We start from the raw sequence: 21,786 nt of genomic DNA, 5'->3' as shown, positions 1-21,786 counted from the left end.
TAATTACACCAGGTAGTCAATTGTGACGTTTAGTTACTAAGTCATAACAAAGTAAACGAAGGCCAATGAGTAAACATATGAATTATGTTTGTTGTAAAGAGTGCTTAAACTCTCAGGAAGCCTTCCAAAATAACTTTTTAAAAACTGCGTCAGTTTCTAACGAGCCGTTTAGCTTAGCAGCAGCTCGATTTTCTTGGCCTTCGAAAGATAAAAGCTTTCACCGCGTATTAGCCTAGTAAAAAACTACTTTGACACAATACATAATACCTTACCTTCACGTTAAGGCTGACAGGCGCCAACAAACTGACATAAAATGAACGAGAAGAAGGACGTAATCTGCGGTTAGTTTGCCGAGTTAGAAACGTAAAACCGCTGCTTCGACGTCCACTCGGAACAAAGCACGTCATTCAATCGTGTGACGTTAGAATGACGTCACGAGCCTGCTCGGTTTAACCAATCATGCAACGGTTTATTCGGCGGTGAGCAGAAGAGGAGAGAGGGGGCGTGGCCGGGTTGCCAAATTGCGACCAAAAGACCCTTTTACACAAACATACGCGCGCCATTTAGGTCTCGAAATGGAAGCAAAGAAGTGTAGGCTTAACATATCATGGAAATGACGGCTTGTTGGCTTATTTTCTGTTGAGATGGCAACGAATGGAAAGAGCATTTCGGCGTCGGAAATGACGACATTTTAGCGCATGCGCGGTCCGATAGTGTATACAGGTCAGGTACCGATTAGGGGTGGACAATATCGCAAATTTGGGCATCGATACCGATCCGATACCGGTCAGTATCGCCAATACCGATACCGGAAGTGTCGTCATCTATTGGGGGGGACTTCGGGGTATCGATACTTTCGAGAAAAAAAATTGTACTTTTGCCTTTATTAATTGATTATGATAATAATACAACACAGGACAACGATTTAAGTCAAAAAATACAATATTTATTACAAAAGTAATATCAATAGCAATAAAGTAATGCAAACAACTACTGAAGCTGGCTTGTCGCCTCACAACACTCAAGAACTTAAGTAAAAAAGAAAACACTAGTTATTGAACAGTTGTAAACGTGAACACAAAACAAAAGAACTGGGGAATTCAAATGAAAAAGTAATAATATCAATTACAATAAAGTAAGTAGTGCAAATAAGGTGAAAACAAATACTGAACTTGGCTAGTCGCCTCACAACACACAAGAACTTAAGTAAAAAAGAAAACACTAGTTATTAAACAGTTGTAAACATGAACACAAAACAAAAGAACTGAGAAATTCCAATAAAAAAGTAATAATATTAATTTCAATAAGGTAAGTAGTGCAAATAAGGTGAAAACAAATACTGAACTTGGCTAGTCGCCTCACAACACACAAGAACTTAAGTAAAAAAGAAAACACTAGTTATTAAACAGTTGTAAAAATGAACACAAAACAAAAGAACTGAGAAATTCTTATCGTTATTTTAGTGCAATAAAATACTTTACAGTTTACAACCAAGACATTAAGTCGCACTGGAAACGCACGTGTGTGTGTGTGTGTGTGTGTGTGTGTGTGTGTGTGTGTGTGTGTGTGTGTGTGTGTGTGTGTGTGTGTGTGTGTGTGTGTGTGTGTGTGTGTGTGTCCGAGTGAACCTCGGAGCGAATTATACTGATGTGTGTGCGCCAACGCACCAAGCCTCATGTTAATCGTATTTATTTTATTTTATTTTATTTTGGATTGAAGATGAATTTTTGAAGTTTTTTTAAATCTTGTTCGCGACCCATCACTAGGGAGGAGGGTGGAGTGGTGAGGAGCGCTCACATTTTTTTTTTAAATCGGAGTGATTCGCTTAATTTGGTGAAGTATCGATACCACCACGCCAGTATCGATACGATACCGATACTCGCCGAGTATCGATAGTATCGATACTTGGTATCGATACGCCCAGCCCTCCAGGTCAGGTACCGATCGTGTAGGACAGGGGTGTCAAACTCAAATACAGAGTGGGCCGAAATTTAAAACTGAACAAAGCCGCGGGCCGAGTTTGAACAAATTAACCTTTTAATAGGGACCCAAACAAGTTTTGCAATGAATATTGAACAAGCAAGGCTTAAATAGGGCAGCACGGTGGGGCAGAGGTTAGTGCATCTGCCTCACAATACGAAGGTCCTGAGTAATCCTGGCTCAATCCCGGGCTCGGGATCTTTCTGTGTGGAGTTTGCATGTTCTCCCCGTGACTGCGTGGGTTCCCTCCGGGTACTCGGGCTTCCTCCCATGGAAAAGGCAGATCTTATATAACGTAAGAGTGCAAAATCCACTTTCCAAAAACAAAACGAAAAAACACCAGTGGTATATTAAATAAAATTTAATTTAAAAAAATGAATGCCTCTTTTTTATTTGCAGCCTTCTGAGGTAAATATCAACATTAACTTTTTCCACAGGCTAATAAATTCGAAAATAAAATTAAAATGAGGTGGGCGGGGTTTGATGGTAGTGGGGGTGTATATTGTAGCGTTCCGGAAGAGTTAGTGCTGCAAGGGCTCCTGGGTATTTGTTGTGTTACGGTGCGGGTGTTCTCCCGAAATCTGTTTTGTCATTCTTGTTTGGTGTGGGTTCACAGTGTGGCGCATATTTGTAACAATGTTAAAGTTGTTTATACGGCCACCCTCAGTGTAACCTGTATGGCTGTTGACCAAGTATTTGTGTGTGAAAGCCGCATATATTATGTGACTTGGCCAGCACGCTGTTTATATGAAGGAAAAGAGGACGTGACGACATGTTGTAGCGGACGCTAAAGGCATGCTCCCAATATTGTTGTCTGGGTGGAAATCGGGAGAATGGTTGCCCAGGGAGATTTTCGGGAAGGTCACTAAACGTCGGGAATCTCCCGGGAAAATCGTGAGGGTTGGCAAGTATGAGTATTAGTGGTGACTGTGGTGTTACCGGCGGGCCAGCTCTAATGTTAATTTGATATTGCCTCAAGGGCCAAATCAAATTAAACAGGCCAGAGTTTGACACCCATGGTGTAGGAAGTAAGAGCGACAAGACGAGCTGACGTTTAATTGCAGCAATAAAAACAGAAATCATGACCGCGTGTAAGTATTTTATACAAGGACGCTCTCAATTTGGTCTTCAATGCTGGAAGGAACACCCGGCTGGAGGAGGAGGAAGAGGCTACAACCGCTCCACGTCTCAACAGCACTCCAGAGGGTAAGATGTGTTTATATTAGGCTGACAATATTCGGAAATACCCAAAAAGAGAACACATATATGCGTGCCAAGGCCGGGACTCGGTGAAAATTTGCCAATGATACTTGAACTCGCGTGGACATCGGGGGCGGTACGTCTGGATTGGCAGACTGGGATGCTGGGATGGTGGTTCCTCTCTTTAAGAAGGAGAACCGGAGGGTGTGTTCCAACTATCGTGGGATCACACTCCTCAGCCTTCCCGGTAAGGTTTATTCAGGTGTACTGGAGAGGAGGCTTCGCCGGATAGTCGAACCTCGGATTCAGGAGGAACAGTGTGGTTTTCGTCCTGGTCCTGGAACTGTGGACCAGCTCTATACTCTCGGCAGGGTTCTTGAGGGTGCAGGGGAGTTTGCCCAACCAGTCTACATGTGCTTTGTGGACTTGGAGAAGGCATTCGACCGTGTCCCTCGGGAAGTCCTGTGGGGAGTGCTCAGAGAGTATGGGGTATCGGACTGTCTTATTGTGGCAGTCCGCTCCCTGTACGATCAGTGCCAGAGCTTGGTCCGCATTGCCGGCAGTAAGTCGAACACATTTCCAGTGAGGGTTGGACTCCGCCAAGGCTGTCCTTTGTCACCCATTCTGTTCATAACTTTTATGGACAGAATTTCTAGGCGCAGTCAAGGCGTTGAGGGTTTCCGGTTTGGTGACCGCAGGATTAGGTCTCTGCTTTTTGCAGATGATGTGGTCCTGATGGCTTCATCCGACCGGGATCTTCAGCTCTCGCTGGATCGGTTTGCAGCCGAGTGTGAAGCGACCGGAATGAGAATCAGCACCTCCAAGTCCGAGTCCATGGTTCTCGCCCGGAAAAGGGTGGAATGCCGTCTCCGGGTTGGGGAGGAGACCCTGCCCCAAGTGGAGGAGTTCAAGTACCTAGGAACTTGCTTTATAAATAATATATTTATTTAAATAAAGCATTTTTTCTCCTTTGTTGACAGTATAACAAAATAAGTCACACGTATATTATGTAACATTCACAGTTTTAGAAAAAGTACAGAGGTAGCAATATTCAAAATAACCTCTTGTATATAATATACACATAAAGCAGGGGTAGGGAACCTATGGCTCTAGAGCCAGATGCGGCTCTTTTGATGACTGCATCTGGCTCTCAGATAAATCTTAGCCGACATTGCTTAACACGGTAAGTAATGAATAATTCCGCTGGTAGTCACAGTGTTAAAATGACGTTCAAATTATGAAACATTCTCATGCATTTTAATCCAACAATCCGTTTTCTATCGCACCAGTGGGAGAGTGGCCGTGCGCAACCCGAGGGTCCCTGGTTCAATCCCCACCTAGTACCAACCTCGTCTCGTCCGTTGTGTCCTGAGCAAGACACTTCACCCTTGCTCCTGATGGGTGCTGGTTGGTGCCTTGCATGGCAGCTCCCTCCATCAGTGTGTGAATGTGTGTTTGAATGGGTAAATGTGGAAGTAGTGTCAAAGCGCTTTCAGTACCTTGATGGTAGAAAAGCGCTTTAAAAGTACAACCCATTGATCATTTATTTATTTAAGATGCCGCATTAAATGGTAGAAGTATTATATTTATTATTGGTTAACTCTTCGAATAACAATTTTATTAAAAATAATAAGGGACTTATTCTACTCTTAAAATGCTGGTTTTACTTTAAAATGCACACATTTATTTGTATTCAGAGTTAAAAATATATATTATATGGCTCTCACAGAAATACATTTTGAAATATTTGGCTTTCATGGCTCCCTCAGCCAAAAAGGTTCCCGACCCCTGATCTACAAGAAGCTGAGTGTCAGTCTTTTTCAATCAGTTTAATTGTTGCTCGTTATGGTTCTAATCACATCTACAGGTGTTTTCAACACCTGATTGAAAAGACCTTATCCGAATTCTGTTCTTAAGCGTTATGATCTTCAAGGGGTTGAATAATTTTGGTCAATGAGATATTAAGAGAAATGACACTGTTTGGTATGTTACAAAATATAATGTTGTAATTCAAGTTGCATTTGTCTATTTAATGCATCTTTATTTGATATGACTATAAACAAAAAATGGAATAAATGTCCAACGTGCTAAAACACCAAAATTGTGTTGGGTTGAATAATTTTGATCACAACTGTATATTGCTTCTCTGTATTGATGGAAAGATCCGAGCTGGTGTCCTGCTAAAACAGACTAACGGATGTCATTTCTGAGAATCGCCTCCCAGAAGCACAATGTGGTTTCTCTCCGGGCAGAAGCACTGTTGACCTGGTATTTGTGATCCACCAATTCCCAGAAGAGTGTATTGAGCAACAGATGGACCTGTAGGTCTTTGTTGACCTAATCAAGGCTTTTGACACAGTGAATTGTGAAGCACTCTGGTCTACGTTGGCAAAATTGGGCAGCCCAGAAAAGTTCAAATTGTTGATAAGGCTCTTTCACGATGACAAGATTGCTCAGGTCCTCTCAAACTGGGACTATACTGGCAGCTTTGGGATCAGTAACGGTGTCAACCTTCAACCTTTTCTTCAAGCAAGTCATCCTCCATGCCAGGGGTAGGGAACCTATGGCTATAGAGCCAGATGTGGCTCTTTTGATGACTACATATGGCTGTCAGATAATGATATTTATATAGCGCTTTTCTCAAGTGACTCAAAGCGCTTTACAAAGTGACACCCAATATCTAAGTTACATTTAAACCAGTGTGGGTGTCACAGAGGGCAGGTGTGTAAAGGCAACGGCAGTGACTAGGATGGCGGAAGCGGGAATCGAACCTGGAACCCTCAGGTTGCTAGCACGGCCACTCTACCAACCGAGCTATGCCGAGTAACCGTGTAATACTTTTCCATATCAGTAGGTGGCAGTCGGTAGCTAATTGCTTTGTAGATGTGGGAAACAGCGGGAGGCAGAGTGCAGGTAAAAAGGTGTCTAATGCTTAAACCAGAGGTAGGGAACCTATGGCTCTAGAGCCAGATGACTGCATATGACTCTCAGATAAATCTTTGCTGACATTGCTTAACACGATAAGTAATGAATAATTCCGCTGGTAATCACAGTTTCAAAAATAACGTTCAAATTATAAAACATTCTCATGCAATTTAATCCAACCATCCGTTTTCTACCGCACCTGTTCAAGATGTCGGATTAATGGTAAGAAGTATTATATGTATTATTGATTAACTTTTATAATAACAATGTTGTTAAAAAGAATGAGACTTATCATACTCTACAAATGTTGGTCATACTTAAAAATGGACGAATTTAGTTGTCTTCAGTGTTGAAAAATGTTATATGGCTCTTACGGAAATACATTGTGAAATATTTGGCTTTCATGGCTCTCTCAGCCAAAAAGGTTCCCGACCCCTGTTCCATGCTATCAAGGACCTTGACTTTGGCGTCTACATCAGATACCGCCAAGACGGATCCGTGTTTGATCTGAGATGTTTTGCTGAAAAGACAAAGACACAGGAAAAAGTCATCTTCAAGGCTTTTTCGCTGATGACAATGTGCTTCATGGCTCACAAGGAGGACCATCTCCAAGTTGTGAGGCATGAGATCAGACCAGTGATGTCCTTCTGGTTCATGCAGCATTTCGTGGCCCCTGTGGTTAAAGGCCTACTGAAAGCCACTACTAGCGACCACGCAGTCTGATAGTTTATATATCAATGATGAAATATTAACATTGCAACACATGCCAATACGGCCTTTTTAGTTTACTAAATTGCAATTTTAAATTTCGCGTGAAATATCCTGTTGAAAATGTCGCGGTATGATGACGTGTGCGCGTGACGTCACGGATTGTAGCGGACATTTTGTTCCAGCCCGATCCCACCTATAAGTCGTCTGCTTTAATCGCATAATTACACAGTATTCTGGACATCCGTGATGCTGAAACTTTTGCAATTTGTTCAATTAATAATGGAGAGGTCAAAGAAGAAAGATGTAGGTTGAAAACGGTGTATTGCGGATGCCTTTAGCAACACAAACACAGCCGGTGTTTCCTTGTTTAAAATTCCCGAAGGTGAAGCTTTACTATGGATCAGAGCGGTCAAGCGAACGTGGTTCTCTACCACATGTCAACCGACAGGTTTCGGTGAGAAATTTGTGGTAATAAGTCGGCTCTTACCGTAAACATGAATGGAGCTTGCGTCGTTCCTCGTGCACCTGTCAAAGAGGCAGCTGTAGACTCTCTTGCCTCCTCCGACCGACCGCCCCCGAACTTGGGATGCTTCAACCGTGGAGGAGGGGGGAAAAAAGCTCAGCCCGGCCCGGCCGGCTGCCCTCGCTTTGCCTCGTCGAGAAACGTGGCTTCCCTCAGACACACTGGCGGTCACCACACCCGGGGTCACATCCCTCCGACTTTCAGGTACGACTATATAATCTCAATAAAACACTAGTAACACAATAAGCAGATAAGGGATTTTCCAGAATGATCCTAATAAATGTGTCTAATAACATCTGAATCGCTCCCACTGCCCTGTCTTTTTTTTTTTTCTAGTCCTTCACTCTCACTATACTCACCCACAAAACTTTCATCCTTGCTCAAATTAATGGGGAAATCGTCGCTTTCTCGGTCCGAATAGCTCTCGCTGCTGTTGGCCATGATTATAAACAATGTTCAGATGTGAGGAGCCTTACAACCTGTGACGTCACGCGCACATCGTCTGCTACTTCCGATACAGGCAAGGCTTTTTTTATAGCGACCAAAAGTTGCAAACTTTATCGTCGATGTTCTCTACTAAATACTTTCAGCAAAAATATGGCAATTTTGCGAAATGATTTTATTTAACAAGGTCACATGCAAAGGATATAGCGCTGGTTTCAAATTGCTAGTACAAACAAAAATGTGTGTCTTACAAATAATTATATAGTATAGTGTACAAGTACAAGTAGTAGGACGGCTGGCACCACCATGGTGGAGACTTGTTTTGAAGACAGCAAGCATTTGAAGGAGCACACTCAACCATAACATAATCATTACTTCTTTAATATTAGCAAAAGTACAAATTGATATGTTAGTACACAACTAAACGTATTAGTAAGACTGAGTAATAAATATAAACTGTTGTGTGGATGTTGTTTTCCAGTATGTTTAACTAAGAAACATATTTACATGTTTGCTATTGATGTAATTAAAAAAGTAACTAAAAGTGATTTGGGGTTTGTTTGATTGTCATGTAGTTGGAATCAAAACAAAGTCAAGTATAGTCAAATGCTAATAAAACTTACAGGACATTTCAAAAATGGGATAAGGAACAAGTGATTAGATTTTGGTGTTGATCCTGATCATCATTTGGATTCAGACTCCTTTTAAAGGATTCTTTACTACTGGGATATTCGGCCTGGTGGAGGTCTGCCGAGTGCCTTTCTATTATACTGCTGCTGGTCTCACCAGCACACTTGTGTTTGTTAAGTTGGTACTCATGAGAGAATCGTTCACCACACACACTGCAACTCAACACTTTTTCTTCAGTGTGTATTCTCATGTGTTTTTTCAAATTTTGACTTCGTGCAAAACTTGAATCGCACACAGAACAGGAAAAAGGTTTTTCTCCGGTGTGTGTTTTTGTGTGCTCTTTCATATGTTCCTTTCTTGTAAAAGTTAAGCCACAGAGTGAACAAGAAAAGGGTTTTTCTCCAGTGTGTATTCTCATGTGTGTTTTCAAGTTGTTCTTGTGTACAAAACCTGTTTCACACACTGAACAGGAAAACGGTTTAACTCCCGTGTGTGTTCTCATGTGTTTATTCAAACTTGCACTCTGTGTAAAAAATACACCACACACTGAACAAGAAAAAGGTTTTTCTCCTGTGTGTGTTCTCATGTGGGTTTTCAAATTTTCAGCTCGGACAAAACTTGAACTACACACGGAACACGTAAAAAGGTTTTCCCCAGTGTGTCTTTTCAGGTGTAATTTCAAACATTGACTTCGTGCATACCTTGAATCACACACAGAACACGAAAAAGGTTTTTCCCCTTTGTGTGTTCTTGTGTGCTCTTTCATATTGTCCTTCCTTGTAAAAGATAAGCCACAGATTGAACAAGAAAAAGGTTTCACTCCAGTGTGTATTATCATGTGTCTTTTCAGATGACTATGGTATTTAAAGGTTTTGTCACAGTGAGAACATTCGAAAAGAGTGTTGTCAGTGTGACATGTCTTATCCTCTTTAGAGTCTTCATCATCAGTGTCAGGAGAGTGTGAGGTTGTGTCCTCACTATCTGATAGTGGAGCTAAGAGCTTGTCTGCTTGTGATCCTCCACAGTGGTCTCCATCAGCTTCTGTTGTCATGTGTTGTGTTGAGCTGCTGCTTGGAGGCTCCCCCCCTCCCCTCTCCTCACTTTCACCTTTCACCTCATCACCTTCACTCTTCACAGGGACACCAATCTCTGGGAACTCATCCAACCATTCAAGACACTCTCCCTCCTGACCGATGCTGTGTTCCTCCTCTTCTCCCTTAATGTGGTGGGTCAGTGAGTCTTCCTCTTCCTTTTTACAGGGGAGGGTCTGAGTCAAAGAGGAAAAGGATACGCCAGTGAGTCCGTGGCGCCTGGTCTTCCTCTTTGATAGATCCCTTTTCACCATCCTCATGCGACACTCCTGTTTTTCAGGCAGAAGTTGTTCTTCACAGACGTCTGCAGGACACAAAATGACAAACATGCTAGACAAAATGTCCAAATTTGCTCAGTCACATGAGGCATTCAGTACATGTACATGTACTTAAAATAACACGTTATTATATGAATTGGCCTAAAACCAAACACGCTGTTCTTTACATTATTATTCACAGGAAAATAAGACCACTTTTTACGAGGGATGAGCAATATGGCCTAAAATCTATTTTGCAATAAATTCCCTGCTGCCTCAGTGCAGCTGGGATAGGCTCCAGCGCCCCCTGTGATTTTAATGTCAGTTACTGATGTATAAACTTAGAGAAAATATTAGGTGGTTTACAGTGTAAATCTGTATTCTGTATTGTTGTCTCTGCTATGGCGCCATCTTGTGGTCAAGTTCGCTCACTGCGAGTGCTGTGGGTTTAAAGTGTATTTCCTGTTGTGCCGTGGTTTAATTTAGCTCGCCTAGCAACATTTGTAAGTGTAAACGGGGATTCCCACTAGATGTGGAATGGCGGCGCCACGGTGACGGACTAGTTCTGTTTTTTTTTGTTCAAGTCACTGTGTCAGTTCCCACAGTCTGGCTTCTATTATTAGTAGTCGACACAACAAAGCAGTTAAATTGAGCTAAAATCTGCTCGTGTGGGACAGGTAGTCATGCATAAACACAAAATAAATGATCCCGTTTACTTTCAAAGTAGAATATTCTGTTTAAGGCGGATGATATTTTACACTTTGAAAAGTCCTAATGGACAAGAGGTCAACTTGTCAAAGGTTTTCAGACCTAATTTCACCTCCTTGAAGCGGTTAAATTGAGCTACAATCTGCTCGTGTGGGACAGAAAATCATGCATAACCACAAAATAAATGATCCCGTTTACTTTCAAAGTAGAATATTCTGTTTAAGGCGGATGATATTCTACACTTTGAAAAGTCCTAATGGACAAGAAGTCTACTTGTCAAAGTTTTCAGACCTAATTTCACCTCCTTGACACAAATAGACGAAGACATTCTGATTCTAAAAGGCCCAAAATTAAAGAATCATATAACAGGCATATCCCGGGCAGCTATATGGAGGCCTGTACGTCAGCCTTGTATTAAAATGACTAGTTCCATTTCCAACATGAACTGCACACAGGAAAACATGTGGAGGAGAATTGCAAGTAGCCGAAACAAAGATTGTGAATAAATGACAAGAGGCTCACTTTGTTCATGTAAGTCTACCTTCTGGTACCTGCTGATGTGGAGTTGGGATCTGCATAAGTCCTGAACATTTTCACACATCCGCCACGATACCATAGTCTATCTAAGCTTCTTCTTTTTCTCCATCTTCTTGTTATGGGATATTCATCCTCTGCTGTTGCCATTTCTAATATAAAATAGCGTTAAGTTTTAACTTATATCTCGCTATTGCCATCAATCAATGTCAATCAATCAATCAATGTTTATTTATATAGCCCCAAATCACAAATGTCTCAAAGGACTGCACAAATCATTACGACTACAACATCCTCGGAAGAATCCACAAAAGGGCAAGGAAAACTCACACCCAGTGGGCAGGGAGAATTCACATCCAGTGGGACGCCAGTGACAATGCTGACGATGAGAAACCTTGGAGAGGACCTCAGATGTGGGCAAACCCCCCCCCCTCTAGGGGACCGAAAGCAATGGATGTCGAGCGGGTCTAACATGATACTGTGAAAGCAATGGATGTGGAGCGGGTCTAACATGATACTGTGAAAGTTCAATCCATAGTGGCTCCAACACAGCCGCGAGAGTTCAGTTCAAAGCGGACCCAAGACAGCATCGAGAGTCCCGTCCACAGGAGACCATCTCAAGCGGAGGCGGATCAGCAGCGTAGAGATGTCCCCAACCGATACGGGCGAGCGGTCCATCCTGGGTCTCGACTCTGGACAGCCAGTACTTCATCCATGGTCATCGGACCGGACCCCCTCCACAAGGGAGGGGGGGACATAGGAGAAAGAAAAGAAGCGGCAGATCAACTGGTCTAAAAAGGAGGTCTATTTAAAGGCTAGAGTATACAGATGAGTTTTAAGGTGAGACTTAAATGCTTCTACTGAGGTAGCATCTCGAACTGTTACCGGGAGGGCATTCCAGAGTACTGGAGCCCGAACGGAAAACGCTCTATAGCCCGCAGACTTTTTTTGGGCTCTAGGAATCACTAATAAGCCGGAGTCTGAAGTGTTAAAAACTACCAGTGTAGTGAGTTTACATAATTCACCCAAGGAACTTTAGTTATTTGAGAGTTCTGGTCAGACGGGTTTTCACGGGACACAATTCCGGCATTGTTGTTGCACTAGTGAGCGACGGATGAGGAGATGCTGCTCATTGACACTTCTTCCACTCCCGTCCTTGCACGCTACACGGTTACAACAAAGATGACGGGGAGAAGACACTGTGTCGAAGGTGAGCCACGTATATAAGACCGCCCACAAAACGGTGCATCCTGAAGTGACTGTCAGAAAGCGACTTGCTCCCCTCACCTCCCAGGGGGTGAACAAGGGGATGGGTCAAATGCAGAGGACCAAGTTCACCACACCTAGTGTGTTTGTGTGACAATCAGTGGTACCTTAACTTTAGCAACATTTTGACCAAAGAATCACCATCACAAGGAAGTTTTTTAAATTTAGAAAAAAATATAATGATATGACTCCTTTAATGCGCCCTATTATCCGGTGCACCTTTATATGAAAAAAGATTTTAAAAATATAGACCATTCAATCGGCAGTGCGCCTTATAATCCGGTGCTCCCTATGATCCGGAAAATATGGTAGTTCCATCTCCAACATTAAAGCCAGTGTCGCAAACACTACTGGCCGTGCCAGAAACCTGAGGGTTGCAGGTTCGCTCCCCGACTCTTATCATCCAAATCGCTGCCGTTGCGTCCTTGGGCAGGACACTTCACCCTTGCCCCCTGTGCTGCTCACACTGGTGAATGAATGATGAATAGGCCTAAACTGGCAGCCACGCTTCCGTCAGTTTACCCCAGGGCAGCTGTGGCTATGAAAGTACTTTACCACCACCAGGTGTGACTGAATGATGGGTTCTCGCTTTGAGTGTCAAGAAAAGCGCAATATAAATCTAATCAATGAGTTCAGGTTGATTGGCAACACTAAATTGGCCCTAGTGTGTGAATATGAGTGGGAATGTTTTCTGTCTATCAGTATTGGCCCTGCGATGAGGTGGCTTATGTCCAGTGTGTACCTCGCCTTCCACCCGAATGCAGCTGAGATAGGCTGCAGCACCCCCAGTGACGCCAAAACCATTATCACTATTAGGAAAACGTGTGCAGTAAGATTGTGAATGACTGACAAGAAGCTCACTTTGTTCATGTAAGTCTCCTGTGGAATAAACATGCTCAGGTGCTGAGAGCGATGCACAGAGTGAGACCTCTTAGTACAATTTAAAATCCTCAGACCAAGAAGGAAACACACGGACATAGCAATCTATTGATGACGGCAAGAATTAAGTTATTAGGTTTATTTTCATGAATATTTTAATGCCTCAGGACATCGTTTTTAAGGCTTTTTGATACCACTTAAGGCCTTAAGTTAGGCAAAGTCCATTCAATGACTTTTAATGCTTTTTAATGATCCGCAGAAACCCTGCTAAAGCTCTTAAATTTAAACAAATGTGGACCGATCAATACAAAAGTTGACAATAATAATACCAACTATAATATCAGTATGAGGTGTTGTATTATATATATTTTGTTGAGTTTGTTATTGTTTACAAACTCAGTAAAAAGGAAGACTTTAAGGGCATAAACCAAATGATTTCATTCAGAGCCATACTTAAATATTCATTTGATATTTTAACACCACCATACTGTGTTTTTGCCTGATTATGATTGCGAACAAAAATTTAATTATTCAATTATCTTGAGAAATGTAAATATCAGTATCCACATTGTTAGACCGATACTGGCCAGGTAACTACTTGGTACTGGATCAATACCTACTTTTGTAGTATCACCCACAACTAAAGTATCAAACAACAAAATAAGTGATTATTACATTTTAAAAAAACAGAAGAATAAGTGATTATTACATTTTAACAGAAGTGTAGATAGAAACACGTTAAATTAGAAAGTTCCTAAATAAAAATATTGTATTTACGATTTATACACGATTTTTGATAGAATTCAATACATTTTAAGGCCGGTGTAGCTCGGTTGGTAGAGCTGCCGTGCCAGCGACTCGACGGTTCTAGGTTTGATCCTAGTCACTGCCATTGTGTCCTTGAGCAAGGTACTTTACCCACCTGCTCCCAGTGCCACCCACACTGGTTTAAATGTAACTTAGATCATGGGTTTCACTATGTAAAGCGCTCTGAGTCACTAGAGAAAAGTGCTAAATAAATATACTTCACTTCATTTAAAAGGGAACCACACTTTTATTAATTTTGCCTATCAAGAACACAAGTTTTTTCTTTTTTATGCATTCTAAATAGTAAATAAATGCGATCAAAAGTCTGCTTACAATAAAGGCTATTAGAGTCGCACTATTCGGCCTACAAAGAACCTAAAAAGCATCCAAACAACTCAATTAAGGTTTTTATGTACATGCAGTAGTATATGTCATTTAGTAACAGGTACATTTTTAAAAAGATGTAATATTTACGTATTTTTGCTTATTAGCGCATTATTTTCAAAAACGCATCAAAACGTTTGCTTTTTTTTAACATCACTGAATATTACACACTGCAGACTTCCTGAGAGCCAACAAACATCGTATCACACCACTTACTGTACAAGGTCTGCTGTCACTATGACGCAGACTGATGGATTCTCGATATATTCCCGTTTAGATGAAGAATGACTCATAATCGTCGCAGGGTATAGGGGGGTGAAGCCAAGCGTCTTTTCGGGCCTAAATTGGCTGTCAAAGGGTACCAACTTGTCAGAGTACGTCCTCATCCTTCTACTATCCAGGTGAGAGGCACGATTCATAATCAGGAATAATCTTTCACCAGCAACGAGGCGAGAAAGGAGCTCACCAGCCGGTGATGTCAACATAGACACACAAACTATAAACAGTTTGTCTGCGTTAGAACTTATAATAACAATATCACTAATACTTAAATTCGCTCCATTTTGTCCACTAAAGACGCTGAGATCATTATCCATGCGTTTGTTACGTCTCGTCTCGATTACTGTAACGTATTATTTTCGGGTCTCCCCATGTCTAGCATTAAAAGATTACAGTTGGTACAAAATGCGGCTGCTAGACTTTTGACAAGAACAAGAAAGTTTGATCACATTACGCCTGTACTGGCTCACCTGCACTGGCTCCCTGTGCACTTAAGATGTGACCGAACTAGCTCCATCCTATCTTGCCGATTGTATTGTACCATATGTCCCGGCAAGAAATCTGCGTTCAAAAGACTCTGGCTTATTAGTGATTCCTAAAACCCAAAAAAAGTCTGCGGGCTATAGAGCGTTTTTCATTTCGGGCTCCAGTACTCTGGAATGCCCTCCCGGTAACAGTTCGAGATGCTACCTCAGTAGAAGCATTTAAGTCTCACCTTAAAACTCATTTGTATACTCTAGCCTTTAAATAGACCTCCTTTTTAGATCAGTTGATCTGCCGCTTCTTTTCTTTTTCTCCTATGTCCCCCCCTCCCTTGTGGAGGGAGTCCGGTCCGATGACCATGGATGAAGTACTGGCTGTCCAGAGTCGAGACCCAGGATGGACCGCTCGCCTGTGTATCGGTTGGGGACATCTCCACGCTGCTGATCCGCCTCCGCTTGAGATGGTTTCCAGTGGACGGGACTCTCGCTGCTGTCTTGGATCCGCTTTGAACTGAACTCTCGCGGCTGTGTTGGAGCCACTATGGATTGAGCTTTCACAGTATCATGTTAGACCAGCTCGACATCCATTGCTTTCGGTCCCCTAGAGGGGGGAGGGGGGTTGCCCACTTCTGAGGTCCTCTCCAAGGTTTCTCATAGTCAGCATTGTCACTGGCGTCCCACTGGATGTGAATTCTCCCTGCCCACTGGATGTTAGTTTTCCTTGCCCTTTTGTGGGTTCTTCCGAGGATGTCGTAGTCGTAATGGTTTGTACAGTCCTTTGAGACATTTGTGATTTAGGGCTATAGAAATAAACATTGAGTGATTGATTGATTACTTGGTTGGTATTCAAGCCACGAAATGCAAATGGAGTATTGTTGGCGCTTTTTGGATGGTTATAGAGGACCTCTCATTGGCTCCATTGCAAGTGGACTTTTATTTACATTTATGAGTTACAATGTGATTTAAAAAATAAATATATCCATCGTCATGTCTTTTATAATGATTGTGAACGATAGAAAAAAAATCCACAAAAAAGAGCAGTTCTTCTCTAAATTCAAATGATTAGATTTAAGATGTTAAGTCTTGTAAGACAAAGTGAAGAGTCCAGTTGTGATGGATTGAATGCCCTGAGAATAAAATGATATGTGGATGTTGTGCTTACTTGGACTGTGATGAAGCTGTGAGGACTCAGGTGCTTTGTCTTCATGCTCTTCAGTCTTCACAGAGACAACAGTCAGTGGAAACTTGCTGAGATCAGCCTCCTCCTGCCCTAGAAGACACTCTTCCTCCTGAGTGATCCACACTTCCTCCTCTTCCTCTTTAAAGCGGGGGGTCTGCTGGACGTCTGTTGGGTAAATAAGTAAACAAGATAAAAAGATAATAGAAATACTTTTGGACTGACACTGTTAACACAATGACATTATTTGGGTTCTTTCCTGTGTTGTGTTAAAAGTATGTAGCAAAACAACCAATAAATACGCAGAAAATACCCCCTCTTGTCCCAGTCACTAAAATTAATTCAAAAGTGAGTACAAAAACAGACTTGGAAATTTGATGGGGGGCAGTTTGAAAAGTTTTTACAAGTATAAGGCAGCATTGATTGACTCACTGATGTAAAGTGTGTAATTATTTTATTGTGTATACGGTCTATGACACCTAAACTTTATCTCTAAACTTAACCCCGATCTTGTAATGACATAGTCATTACCATAACTTCAATATCATGGAAATAAAAAAAATCTAATTCCAAAATCACTTAAATAGTGTGTTATTGTCATAATGTAAAATACTTTTTTGTGGTTTTTGTTGGCTGGGCCAAAAATAACTTTTACCAAAAACATGTTTTACTATGTGCTGTTTTAGGCAGTACGACACGTTGAAGGAAAGTCAGTCACCTTTATGTTATTTTAATAAATCAAGTGTTGACTACTTTGGTGTTTGAAAATAAATGTTTAATTTTAGTTAGTGAAGTGAATTATATTTATATAGCGCTTTTCTCTAGTGACTCAAAGCGCTTTACATAGTAAAACCCAATATCTAAGTTACATGTAAACCAGTGTGGGTGGCACTGGGAGCAGGTGGGTAAAGAGTCTTGCCCAAGGACACAAAAGCAGTGACTAGAATGTCAGAAGCGGGAATCGAACCTGCAACCCTCAAGTTGCTGGCACAGCCATTCTACCAACCGAGCTATGCCGCAGTTATTGATGCATGTAGGTCACAATCCGGAAGTGGTTGGTGTGGGGGGCAGGGTTGAGGTTGGCGGGGTTTGGTGGTAGCGTGGGCGTATATTGTAGCGTCCCGGTAGAGTTAGTGCTGCAAGGGTGTCTGGGTATTGGTTTTGTTGTGTTTATGTTGTGTTACGGTGTAAAGGTTATCCCGAAATGTGTTTGTCATTATTGTTTGTTGTGGGTTCACAGTGTGGCGCATGTTTGTAACAGTGTTAAAGTTGTTTATATGGCCACACTCAGTGGGACCTGTCTGTTGATGTGTGTGTGTGTGTGTGTGTGTGTGTGTGTGTGTGTGTGTGTGTGTGTGTGTGTGTGTGTGTGTAAAAGCCGCATATATTATACGACAGGTTGTAGAAAAACACTAAAAGGCAATATTGTTGTCCGGGTGGAAATCGGAAAAAATTCGGGAGAATGGTTGCCTCGATGGATTATCGGGAGGGGCACTGAAATTCGGGAGTCTCTTGGGAAAATCAGGAGGGCTGGCAAGTATGCCATGTACCTGTTTAAATATTTCAAAAATGTAAAATATATTCACCATTATAACACCAGAGGTAGTTGTACAAATCACATTCAACCCAGATCTCACTCCAAAAAAGGTTCTAATTTGTGTGCCTTCTATATGACCAAAGTGTAGAACTCCCTATCAAAAAGAAAATACATTACAGGTTGCAGCTACTCGTAACTGGGAATATAAAAAGCCTTTTACCTATTTGACTTATATTTTCTTGCAGTATGTTGGTATTTGAAATGCTACTTTCTATAAAGTAATGTGTGAGTTAATTAATATATATTTAAACAGGAACCATGTCAGGCTTTCTTGTAGCAGTGAATGTGTACCGTGATGAAAGTGTACCCTTTCCTATGCAAACTTCTCATAACTCCTTCAATCAATCAATCACACATTGTTCCAAACTGAGAGGAACATCAACCTCAAACTGTCTCGTTTTCATAAAGAATCTAAATCAGGGGTCACTAACCTTTTTGAAACCAAGAGCTACTTCTTGGGTACTGATTATTGCGAAGGGCTACCAGTTTGATACATACTTAAATAAATTGCCAGAAATAGCCAATTTGCTCAATTTACCTTTAACTCTATGTTATTATTAATAATTAATGATATTTATCTTTGTGGAAACACTGATCATTTTAATGATTTCTCAAAATAAATATATGTATAAACTAGGGATGCACCAAAATGAAAATTTGTGGCCGAAGCCAAAGCCGAATAAAACTTAAACGCTTGGCCGAAGGCCGAATACCGAATAAAGAATGCAGTTTTTCACAATTTTTTTATTTGCATAAATAACCTAAAATAAATATTTAGACATATTTTTAAAAAAAAGTAATTTTTTATTGAATATTGACATTTTTTTAATATTCCAGTAGCCTTTGCTTTTCAAAAAAAGCACAACGTTTTTCATTTATATTAGGCCTTCGAACAAAACATGCATTCCAAAAAAAAAAAAAAGTGCATTAAAGTGGATAAACCAACAACAAATGAATTATTGTCCTTTTAGCAAAAGTCTGCTTAGCCACAGTAGATATGCTAATAATGTAAACAGAAGGCCCAAGTAAATCTCAATTAAGTCTGTGCTTGTAACCTCATACACTTATACAGGTAGCCTACACAACAGGCTAATAATGTAAACAGAGGCCCCACTAAATCTCAATAAGTGTGTGCTTGTAACCTCATACACTTATACAGGTACACAACATATCCCAACGTCACCGTACGTTGCTTGATTGCGTCACCGCGTCAAAAAATTGCGTCACACGCCACTATTCGGCCTTGTTTTTAACTCATTCCACCGAAGGCCAAATGTGGCTTTTTTTGCCATATTCGGCCGAATATATTCGGTTGCCGATTAATCGGTGCATCCTTAGTATAAACAGATAAATATCAATATGCAACACTTTGTTTTTTATATTTTCTCTAAGTGCACATTTTTCAAATTGAACATTTTCAAATGATCACTTCTAAGCCAGTCTTGTGTAATCACAATATCCCATTTTAACTAGCTAACCACTAACATATTTTTAACAATTCATCAATTACTTTGTACCATGTTTGTACAAATAATAACTCATGTAAAATACAAAAGTCAACTCTCAATTTTTTAAATAAATCATGCCACACTTTGAACTGGACACCAAATCTGTTATCTGTTTCTTTGTCAGTTAGTGGGAAGCCTGGCATTGCATGCTGTTAACCAGTGTGTTGTACTCTGCTGTGTAACTTGACACTGCAACTCTGAGTGAGCCTTGTAGATGTGCATCAGTGAGGCGTGTTCTGTGTTTGTTCTTGATGAAGTTCATGTCAGAAAAGGCTGATTCACAAAGATAAGTTGAACCAAACAGGCTTGCAACCTTCATAGCTGCTGTGCATACACCACTGTACTTTTCTGTGTCCACAAGGCACCAAAAGTTTGGTGCTGCCTGGTGGGCTTTAAATTTTAAATTGTCAGGAAAGAAGAGGAAGGAATTTAAAAGGTAAAAAGATATGTGTTTAAAAATCCTAAAATAATTTTCAAGGTTGAATTTTTTCTCTAAAATTGTCTTTCTGAAAGTTATAAGAAGCAAAGTAAAACATTAAATTAATTTATTCAAACAAGTGAAGACCAAGTCTTTGAAATATTTTCTTGGATTTCCAAATTCTATTTGAGTTTTGTCTCTCTTAGAATTAAAAATGTCAAGCGAAGAGAGACCAGCTTGCTAGTAAATAAATACAATCAAAAAAAATAGAGGCAGTTCACTGGTAAGCGCTGCTATTTGAGCTATTTTTGGAATAGGCCAGCGGACGACTCATCTGGTCCTTACTGGCTACCTGGTGCCCGCGGGCACCGCGTTGGTGACCCCTGATATAGAATGATCTATAGCAGGGGTGCCCACACTTTTTCTGCAGGCGAGCTACTTTTCAATTGACCAACTCGAGGGGATCTACCTCATTTATATATATCATTTATATTTATTTATTTATGAAAGAGAAATTTTTGTAAACAAGTTAAATGTGTTTAATGATAATACAAGCATGTGTAACACATATAGATGTCTTTCTTTCACAAAGACAAGAATATAAGTTGGTGTATTACCTGATTCTGATGACTTGCATTGATTGGAATCAGACAGTAATGATGATAACGCCCACATTTTCAAATGGAGGAGAAAAAAAGTTGTCCTTTCTGTACAATACCACATGAAAGTGGTTGGTTTTTGGCATCTAATTCATCCAGCTTCCATACACTTTACAAGAAAAACATTTTCGGCAAATTCCGTAGCTTGCTTGATTGACATTCACGGCACCCGAGGGTCTTGTGAGATGACGCTGGCTGCTGCCAGTTCATTATTATGAAAAAATGACAGAGAGGAAGGCGAGAAACACTGTTTATTTCAACAGACTTTCGCGCCGTCCCTTCCGTCAAAACTTTAAAGGCCGACTGCACATTTCCTATCTTCACAATAAAAGCCCTGCTTCATGCTGCCTGCGCTAACAAAATAAGAGTCTCGGAAAGCTGGCGTGCACAAGTGATGCGCACGCCAGCTTTCTGAGGGATCGCTTGTGCACGCCAGTTTTCCGAGACTCTGTATTTAGTTAGCGCAGGCAGCATGAAGCAGGGCTTTTATTGTGAAGATAGGAAATGTGCAGTCGGCCTTTAGAGTTTTGACGGAAGCTACGGCGCGAGAGTCTGTTGAAATAAAAAGTGTTTCTCGCCTTCCTCTCGGTCATATTTTCATAATAATGATCTTGCAGCAGCCAGCGTCATCTCACAAGACCCTCCGGTACCGTGAATGTCATTTAAGTGACGTCTTGGCGAAGATTGATGATCACTAATTTTTAGGTCTATTTTTTTTAAAAGCCTGGCTGGAGATCGACTGACACCCCCCCCGCGGTCGACTGGTAGCTCGCGATCGACGTAATGGGCACCCCTGATCTATAGTGTCAAATGCTTTTTTAAGATTGATAAACACCCCGATAGTGTATTTCCTATTATCACTTGCTATTGCTATATCCTCCATTATATTCATTACAGCTGAAGCAGTGGATCTATTAGTTCGGAATCTATACTTGCTCTCACTCAACAGCATGTTCTTCTCAATAAAACGGTCTAATTTTCCTACAAATATTTTTTCAATTATTTTAGAAAATTTTGACAGCAGTGACACTGGTCTGTAATTAGTAAATATATGTTTATCTCCCGTTTTATCGAGTGGAATGACCTTTTCTACCTTCATTCTATTTGGAAAAGTCCCTGTTTGAAAAGAGGGATTAAAAACATAACATAGATAGTCTTTTTTTACAGTTATCACGTCAATACCATCACCAGGGGTAGGGAACCTATGGCTCTAGAGCCAGATGTGGCTCTTTTGATGACTGCACCTGGCTCTCAGATAAATCTCAGCTGACATTGCTTAACACGGTAAGTAATGAATAATTCCGCTGGTAATCATAGTGTCAAAGAT

At 41.0% G+C, this 21,786-nt stretch overlaps 1 protein-coding gene across 5 annotated transcripts in view; it reads right to left on the bottom strand.

Moving 5' to 3' along the window:
• Window positions 1-7,940: 7,940 nt before the first annotated feature.
• LOC133545526 (gastrula zinc finger protein XlCGF57.1-like) overlaps window positions 7,941-21,786 on the bottom strand; it is a 403,569-nt gene continuing 389,723 nt past the window's right edge. For 4 of the 5 annotated variants that reach the window (XM_061891175.1, XM_061891180.1, XM_061891176.1 and 1 more), the window contains 2 exons: window positions 16,263-16,445; window positions 7,941-9,808 (listed from right to left, as the gene is read on the bottom strand). In XM_061891175.1, coding sequence (XP_061747159.1) covers window positions 8,415-9,808; window positions 16,263-16,445 — 1,577 coding nt within the window. In that variant the 3' untranslated portion in view covers window positions 7,941-8,414. The remainder of the gene's footprint in view (window positions 9,809-16,262; window positions 16,446-21,786) is intronic. The other variant, XM_061891181.1, reaches the window with a different exon arrangement.

Source organism: Nerophis ophidion, linkage group LG28 (assembly GCF_033978795.1).
Source record: "Nerophis ophidion isolate RoL-2023_Sa linkage group LG28, RoL_Noph_v1.0, whole genome shotgun sequence".
Classification (NCBI taxonomy): Eukaryota; Metazoa; Chordata; class Actinopteri; order Syngnathiformes; family Syngnathidae; genus Nerophis; species Nerophis ophidion.
Note: the sequence above shows the minus strand (reverse complement) of the source record. Positions and strands in the feature narration are given on the sequence as shown.